Below are 9,171 nucleotides of genomic sequence, written 5' to 3' on the forward strand. Positions count from 1 at the left end.
GCGGGTGGTGCAACTAGCGAAATACCAGCTGAATGAAAAAGAAAAAAAAAAAAGAGAGGAAATTCAGGGTAAGGTAAACCTATAGACGGGAGAGCTAAGCAAACTCATAACATCCCCAGTTTGTGCTCCTGGGGTTGTGTTTTCAGTCTCCAAGGGCCTAAGAGGAGAGTGGTGGGGGATAAAAGCACAGAGAGGTGGACATGCTAGAGCTGCAGTACACAAAACACAGGCTTCATGTGTGTCAGGTGACCTTTTGTTCGCAGCCGGGCTCAGTTCTGCCGGACTGCACAGCCAAATAAACAGTAAATGTTCCAGCAGGGTAGTCAGCGCTACGAGCTTAGGTAGCATCTGACAGATGATACTCGCCCAGAGATAATACACAACTCTCCTGCTCGGTGCACAAGATAATGAGTCACCGTGTCCGCTTTACAAAAAAAGCCTTTACGTTAGCTTTTCTTTTAACACTCCAGTTTCTGGTCGACAAAAAAAGTCCTCTGGCAAACCGGAAGCGGTGCCTTTTGTGACGCGTTCTACATTTCTTGCAGTAACTAAAATGTTGTTTTTTTTTTTTTCCTATTGTGATGGAGTGGAAAAGATGGAGGTGGTAGAGGGTGAACGATTGGAGAGACTGAAACTACATTGATTTTGACATCTCCACCCATTGCATGGGTGCACATTGAATTTTCCTTCTGCAGAGCTCCGGTACAACTGAGCAGCGCACACTGTGATTTCCCCGAGCAGCGTGCATGGGAAAAAAAAAAGAAAAAAGTGTTTAAACATAAACAAACCAATCAACCAATCAATAAACACAGTGAGCCCTGAGGTGCCGCTGAGCGACTAATAAACAGAGCAACAATGAGGGAGAGAGCGCAAACAAGAAAAGAACACCACAGACAGAATCTCAAACATCATTAACCGGAAAAAAAAAATCCACAGGAAGACGTCACGGCGCGGCTCCGTCTGATGGATAACTTCTCTCTGGGAAAGAGCAGAGCAGAAACATCACAGCAACAGCTGAAAGATGAGGGCGACAAGAACGATCCCCTCGGGAGGAAATATCGCTTCACATAAGCACTTCCAATTCCAGGATTTCTCCCTACGACACTGTTCTGCATTTAATTAGCCACATACTGTAAATAAACTCAACCAATAAACCTCCACATACTACACATGTACACCTCCAGCAGGACAGCACAGTGGTCTTAATGTGTTAACGTCTGTGGCGCTGTGGGCTGACAGACCCACAACCAGTGAGTCATGGTCATTTAAGCTGCTACAGCGCCCCCTATAAGTGGCCTGCACACAGTCTCACACGATCACTTGGAGTAAAAGTGTGTACCTGCCAAAGGTGCTGGAGATTGTGAAGTCTCTTGTGAATAGAGACGATAGCCAGGTGTCCATTGCAGCTTTGGGTTTTCTCCTGTCGCGATATCGTTCCCATTAAACCCATTAATCGGCTGGAACTGGCTCCCTGGGCCACGATACAGCAGATAAGCGATAAGCTTTCACTTTTATGAAATATTTCTCCGTCAAATCGTCTGGAAAAACCACCTCGTGCGAGCGCATACATTTTTTATGCAAAGTTTTGAGAGTTTTCTTTCTAAAATGAACGTGTCTTTTAGTTTGCAATTTCCAACTGCGCATTAAGCAGGTTTATGGAAACACAACTGTAGATGATGCAAAGATTCACAGTTGTAAAGCGAAGCGGTGGTTTAAGGCCGGTGTTGTTTGGTGCATAATTCTGTGCAGAGACGATTTCTTCGCTGCACATTTTAAGCATCAATCTCACATTAATTACTGATGTCTCTCCAAGTGAATGTATATGCGGCCTTCTTATCTGCTTAACTTCTCTTATCCCCCCTCACATCCCACGAAAACCACAGGGGCCGTCAACATCATCGGCTTTATGACATGACCGGTAAAGATCACTGGGATTCTTCCGAGCCCCCCAATTCCTCAGGTTTAAGTCCTCTGACCATATTCTAATGCTCTATTAAAAACCATTTACCACTGAAATGTACTTAACAAGTCTGTCATCGCTGCAGCTTTGTTATCATCCGTTGAGCCGATTGAATGTGAAATGGCTCGCTGGGTGACGAGGGTCCCGTGCCCCCCCTCCAGACAGTGAACTTTGAGGCTGGGGGATTTGGCAGTGGTGGACAGGTGGTTCCACTCGGGGAGGCAGGAGCTCGGTACGGAGCCTTTTGAAAACTCCTCGAGTGGAAAACGCGGCCGCTTTCGAGACGGCGACAGAGATCCAGCCTGCGGATGATAACAGAGTCGTTCGGTGCGGCGCAGGATCTTAAATGTCTTCACTTTATTTTGTAGAACGAGTGGTGAAACATCGTGCAACATTAATGAAATCAATTCCCCCGTTTCTAAATTAATCAGATGGTTCAAGGATGTTTTTCAATTAAATTAGGCTCCTCTACGTCTTTTTTTAAAAGACAATGTCACCTTGAAGAAGGTTCAGATTCACAGAGGCAGCTGAAATGAGTTGAACACATGTCGCAGTAGAGCATTTAAATTTTCTAACATTTCAGTCCCAGGTCATATATATATATATATATATATTTATTTAACCAGCTTTCCCTCCGTGTTTTTGTTGCTCTCTGCTCTTTTCGGTGCAACATGTGGCATAAAATACGTGTGGCGCCGACTCACATTGATCCATTTAGTAGCTGTTCCGCAGCTTTAAATCACATCACGTGACCTTCATCAGCAGATGGGGTTTGTCAGTTTGTCATGGATTTGTAGATGTTGATACTTATGGAACTTGAAAACTTGGAAAAAGTTAACATTAATATATTTCGCTATAATTCCATCAACAACTGAGACAATGACAGAATTTAATTTATTATTTTAGTCACTTTCTGTAATAAAACATCTAAAAGTAAAGATCTTATCAGATGTTGGACCCTGGGATGTTTAGGGGTCTTTGATGTGAAAAAGTTTGAGAGCCACTGCTGAAATACTCCAAACTCTGCTGTGAATTTTAGATGCAGAAATGCCATAAGATCTATATTCAGTTCAGTTACTTAGCCACAGTTTTCCTTGAGCTAACACACGCAGGCCGAAGATCAGATGTACGAGCTGTAGAGTCATAAAGTATCTCCTGGCATTGATCACGAATAAGCTGCAAAAAATCTTGACAATATTGAAAATGCAGCTGCGTCTCCAGGACATTTCAACTGCAGGGAAGAATGTGACACAGCTGGGGTGCGACTTAAACATGATGCAGCCTCATCCGTCAACATCTGGAGGTGAAGTTACAGTATGACGGTTTACCAACGATGATTTGAAAATGTGTCTTGCGAGAATGAGGAAGGAAAAAATGAGCTGGTATAACAAAGTTTAATAGATATCTTTTGGCTTTAAATCTGACCTTGAGCAACGGGCCGCACTCTCTCCTCCTCCCTGTCAATACAGTATCAATACAGTACATGAAGAGATGGAGTCGAGCTGCCTGAACGAACCTGCCTCAGGCTGCTCCTTTGAGTGAACTGTCCGGTTATCCCACGTTCACTCCTTCATGAGAGGTGACAGGTGAGCGGAGCGCGAGCGGGGGTGAGGTGTCTTCCTGCAGGAAATGCCAAAGAAACTCAACTGACCTCTAAGTTTCACACGGATCAGTGAACGGGGATATTATCTGGTCCACACGCGCACACACACACACGCGCACACACAGACACACTCATCAACAGTCATGTGTGCATGTGCCCACACATCACACACACACACACACACACACACACACACACACACACACACACACAACGCGCTCGCTTATCAATCACCTGGCTTGCGAGCATGCTAATGATGTTGTTGACATTAATGAGGGAGGGGACACGCTCGTGAAGGCAGCTAACGATGCTAATCACAGAGATATCACACTGATGCCCCCGTGACAGGCCGTCGTGTCCGGGAATGACTCATCGATTAACTTGCATCTGACATGTTTTTCATGTGCGCACATGTAGAGCACTTCCTGATTCAAGTCGAGCGAGCCAATCACAAGAAAGAGGAGAAATAAAAGAAAAAACACCATCTGCAACATGTGGAGGGTAGACATTGTCATATCTCAGACTCAGTTAGATTAGCTTAGCAAAACAGCTGTAAGTGAATGTGAATTCTTGCCGGGAGCGAGTGGCCGTGATTGTTGCTTGACATGAGCTTCAGCCGTCGTTGTCTTTATAATACAACAAATTATAATACGCCGTCTGAGCGGCGCTACGTCTTCAGGGCAGATTGGAGGCTGCAGTGAGTCGCTATCGGCCGGAGCTAGATGGTTAGCGTGCTAACTTCAGTAGGAGAAAAGACGTCACCTCTGGAGACGGCGTTCTAGACTGGTAAGTAAACAGCTGTTAATGCTAACGTTGGCTACGTAGCAATAGCAAAACTTACAAATAGCTCCTATAAAAAGGAGCACATAAGCCTTCAACTGAAATTTAAAACCTGAAAACCATTTTAAACTTTCTAATCTCAGCGATGCATCTGAAGAAAAACGTCTGTATCACTTAAAGTACTTGGACAGCTCAATTCCAAAACCATGGGCTATAATCTGCTGCTAGCGGCCTCCACTCTGCTGGTTTTAGGCTTTCCACAGGACTTTTGATCCTTGTTGCAGGGATTTGCTCCCATTCAGCCACAAGAGCATTAGTGAGATCCAACACTGATGATGTTCGGTGATAAGATCTGGCTCACGGTCCCCCTTCCAGTTCGTCCCCAGAAATGTAGGTTGGGGTTGAGGTCAGGGCTCTGTGCAAGCCGGTCAATTTCCTCCACATCAAACTGAGAAAACCATTTTCTCAAAAAGGGGCCTCCCCCAAAAATGTTGCCACAAAGCTGGAAGCACACTATTGTATAAAATATAATTATATGAAGCAGCGCACCAGGAAAACCACACGGAAAAAAAACAAACAAACACGTGTGTCCACATACTTTTGGCCATATTGTGCACAAGAAGGTGAGGTTTCACAGCATCAGCCGTCAGAGTTCACGATAACTGAGAGGCTCGAAATATATAACGTGTAAAAAAAGAGAAAGACAAAGTATGAAAAACATACAAGAGGAAGGAAAAATGTGAGAAACTTATTTGCATTGCAGCCTGTGGTTTCCAGCTCACTGGCACCCTGAAATATCATTTACCATCCTCCAGCTGATTGCAAATCTGGGATCTGGTTTCCTTTCTATATCTAAATATTAATAGTCTCCATTACATGAAAATTACTTTCATCTCCGACTCACATGGAGGGATTAGATTTTAATCAGCGCATTAAATATGACTTTCTGTTCCTGCAGATGGGAGAGGATGGCAGGCAGGCAGTCAATTAGTATCATGCTCTGTTTGCGGTCTCACAGTGAAGCCTGATAAAGTCTTTGTTATCACAGAGAGGCTGTAAGAGCATAAACAAAAAGACACAGTGACATGTGGGGAATGAAGCGACGTAATGATGAGCTTCTGTCAAGGATCAGTGCATCAATATCACTTTAAAAAACCAATAAACCCTCAGATTCTGACCATAAAATTGCATCCATGGAGCGTCTGTGTTCTTCGGCTCACACTACTAAAGATTTGGTAATGTGACTTGTTTTCAAGCCTCACTCTGCAACATATCACTATAATCCAAACGATACGAAGTCGATCTGTTGTACTGTCGGCTTCCTTTTGGTGGAGGATTCTCTGAAGCATTTTGGCCACGAAAATCAAACCACTTCCTTTTTTCTGACACTATATCAGCGACGGACATGTTTTAAATGGTCTGCATTTATGTAGAAGAGAGGGCAGAGTCACGTTTACACACACCACGGACAATTACGGTGTTCAGCATCAAACCTCGCACTGCAGGACCTGGGGATCGAACCACCGACCCTCTGAGCGGCAGATGACCCACTCTACCTCCTGAGCCGCAGCCGTTCTCCCCCTCCAGCACTTCACTTTACTTTACTTTACTTTCTTGTTCATTCGAGGGAAACTTGCCTTAAAATAAAAATCTTAAATAAATAAAAACATACAGCTTTAAAGCTTTTAAAAACAGGAAGTGTTTTAATCAATCGTCATATTTTATTTTATAAAGTAAACTGGGCTACAACATCAAACATGAGCAGTTCCGTGTTAAATCAGAAGAACAGTCACAGTTTGAACACGTGTTTTAAAGATAATCTCAACCTAACTGAATGTGTTCACCCATTTTCTCCCCTGTGACCTGCTCCCAGTGACGGAGGCTCCCAGGTGAGATCAATGAAGCCCGATTGGCTTCATTGATCTCACCTGGCACCGCAGGTTTGCTCTCTCTCTCTCTCTCTCTCTCTCACTGTCAGTAGTTGTGGTAGGTTATTTATACCAAACCAGAGGTGTCTGTCGCTTGCTGTTTGACGCTCTGTGGCTCAACATGGCTCAGCAAATCATTTTTATTTTCATGCTCATGACACTTGCTGTTTCAGGGAGACACTTTTTTAGTGAGAAGCCAAGTTGCTACCAGCCGGCGCCCAGGAAGCCCAACTTTGGGGTGAAGTGAGTTTACTGTCAATTTCACCCTTCTGTGTTTTCGCTTCTGCTTTATACTAATTATCACAAGATAGCTTCTCAGACTGAACCAATTTAGTGTATCAGGCTTGAGTGGAGTCTAATTGAATTAAAAGTTTCAAGCACCAAAGAGCCTTCTCTGTATCTCCAAGGCTATTTTTGCACATATGTGAAACTAACTTAATATGGATGTTTGTCCTGAACTTGGATGCTGCTTGATTTTCCTGGAAAGCTCCACTTTGCATCTTAAAATCAAGAAAGGAAAAGTCCCTGCATTTTCATCCAGTTATCAGCAGAGGAGAGGTTTTTCCTTTTCGATCACCGACGTCATTCTGCAACTTCATGTCTTGTCATTTCCAGCTTGATTTTAACGCCCTTTGTTCAGTGGTTAGCCGGGGATTAATGCTAGACTTGACTTAATACTTCAGCCGCTGCTCGTTTGTGACGAGGCCTGTCGTAGCTCTGTGCCGTTACCTGGCTTTGCTTTCTCCTGCTTCAGAACCGCAGTCCGTCCTCACGAACTCCTGAACGTCGCTCAGCTGCCAAAGTCCTGGGACTGGAGGAACGCAAATGGCGTCAACTACGCCAGCACAACCCGTAACCAGCACATCCCTCAGTACTGTGGCTCCTGCTGGGCTCATGGCAGCACCAGTGCAATGGCAGGTGAGGTTTTTCTCCTTGTTCCAGCCTGACTTAACTTACTTTAAAATATCATCTAAGATTTCTGCTTCCATCCCAATAAATGGAGCTGAATAGGATTTAATTTGTGCTGACATCATTAAATTAGAGTCAAAATTCATCAGCAATGTGTCTGTGCAGAAACGGCCTCGGTGCTTGTGGGTAAATCCAGAATATGCTGTCAGCCGTTGGGGAGTGTTTCCTGTTCCTCATCATTCATGCTAAAATAAGACTCGTAGATAAGATTTGAGGATAATTTGGGTGAACCTGTTTTCAAAATTATGTTTTTTTTTTTTTGTTTGTTTTTTTTAAACCAGCTCTGTCATGTGTGAATTTGGAGCTCACCCACTTGGACTGAGGCCTTGCTGGTGGGAGCAGAAATATAACCATTTTCTCAACAACAAAAAATGCAAATTAGATCTTGTGACAAAATACCAGATGGGATTCTCAGTGACATCAAATCACTTGAGCTGAGATTTTTCCAAAACAAATATTGCATTTGTGTGGAACTTGACTCTGCCTTGTGTAGATCGCATTAACATCAAGCGGAAAGCAGTGTGGCCATCTGCTTATCTGTCCGTCCAACACGTGGTCGACTGCGCCGAGTCCGGCACCTGTCACGGAGGCGACCACGGAGGGGTGTGGGAGTACGCCCACAAGCATGGCATCCCAGATGAGACGTGCAACAACTACCAGGCCATCGACCAGAGTAAGAACTCAGAAACAGCAGTGTCCTGTTTCATGATGCGGCCATGCATGAGATTTTTATTTTAAATCAATGTTTTCTCTCCAGAATGCAAACTATTCAATGCATGTGGGACTTGCACAACTTTTGGGAAGTGCAACGTCGTGCAGAATTACACATTGTGGAAGGTGGGTGACTTCGGAGCCATCAGTGGACGGGAAAATATGATGGCAGAGATCTACGCTGGAGGACCAATCAGGTTTTTAAAACTGGGAGGATTAATAAAAAAAAAAAAAAAAAAAAAAAAGTTGATGGTTTTGCAGGGATTTGTTTTTCCTGCATGTTTTGAAATGTCGTGAGTTTCAGTTTCCCTACAGTCTGAGGCTGTCTCTCAATCATGTCTGGTCCCATCAGTTCAACTGAATCCTCCTTCCCTCAGCTGTGGAATCATGGCCACAGAGAAACTGGACGCGTACACCGGGGGTCTGTACTCGGAGTATGTCGAGACTCGTGACATCAACCACATTGTGACGGTGGCGGGCTGGGGAGTAGAAAATGGCACTGAATACTGGGTTGTGCGCAACTCCTGGGGAGAGCCATGGGTGAGTCATCGCAGCACAGTGACTTAACAGCCTGAGTTTTACATGGTTCAGGAGCTTTTTAAACTTGGCATTTTAAAAATTGGATGTTAGAATGAAATGCAGTGGGTGCGCTTGATTTATAATCCAAGTGACCTTGAGATTTTTTTTTTAATTATTTTTATCCTCCCTCTAGGGTGAGAAGGGCTGGCTCAGGATTGTGACAAGCGCCTATAAAGGAGGAAGTGGAAGCCAGTACAATCTTGCGTTGGAGGAAGACTGCATGTATGGAGATATGATTCTACCCTCAACTTACCAATAGAAGTTGAGGACCATGTCTTTAAATAAACTCTAAGAAACTTGTATCATCTTTGTCCTTTTTTCTGTCATGTAGACTTCATGAACTAAGATTCAGTACTGACTCATCTCAGAGCCTCATGCATATTACAGTAGTCCACATCTGCACCTAATCAGTTCGTGTAACTAGAATTGTTGTGGTTGGATTTTGTTCAAGCTGGTGAAATAAACTTGTTTGTGCAGAATTCACCTTTTTTGACCTGTGAATTTGTGCCAGGGGCAGTGGACTCTAAAATGCAGGTCATCATCAAGTGGCTCATTGTTCTCTGGTAGAATAAAGCTGGAATACAAAAGACGCAGTTGAGTACCGTCTCGTAACTGAGGCTGCAACAAACTCATCTTTCATG

The 9,171-nt window shown here is 44.0% G+C and overlaps 1 protein-coding gene across 1 annotated transcript; it reads left to right on the forward strand.

The window, feature by feature from the left end:
- The first annotated feature begins 6,312 nt into the window (after positions 1–6,312).
- Positions 6,313–8,950, forward strand: LOC111644680 (cathepsin Z-like). Its single transcript, XM_023393626.2, has 6 exons — positions 6,313–6,514; positions 7,026–7,189; positions 7,734–7,913; positions 7,998–8,148; positions 8,329–8,491; positions 8,664–8,950. The coding sequence occupies exons 1-6, from the start codon at positions 6,393–6,395 to the stop codon at positions 8,787–8,789; spliced, it is 906 nt and encodes a 301-aa protein (XP_023249394.1). The 5' UTR covers positions 6,313–6,392; the 3' UTR covers positions 8,790–8,950.
- Positions 8,951–9,171: the final 221 nt, after the last annotated feature.

Source organism: Seriola lalandi, unplaced genomic scaffold, assembly GCF_002814215.2.
Source record: "Seriola lalandi dorsalis isolate HSWRI2012SDOR001 ecotype SW California unplaced genomic scaffold, Sedor1 jcf7180002054940, whole genome shotgun sequence".
NCBI lineage: Eukaryota > Metazoa > Chordata > Actinopteri > Carangiformes > Carangidae > Seriola > Seriola lalandi.

Excerpts from the sequence above, each read along its gene's own strand:
- LOC111644680 (XM_023393626.2), top strand. The coding sequence starts at position 6,393 with ATGGCTCAGCAAATCATTTTTATTTTCATGCTCATGACACTTGCTGTT. Across the intron at positions 7,914-7,997 it reads CTACCAGGCCATCGACCAGA|AATGCAAACTATTCAATGCA; the intron begins GTAAGAACTCAG and ends TTTTCTCTCCAG. Across the intron at positions 8,492-8,663 it reads ACTCCTGGGGAGAGCCATGG|GGTGAGAAGGGCTGGCTCAG; the intron begins GTGAGTCATCGC and ends TCCTCCCTCTAG.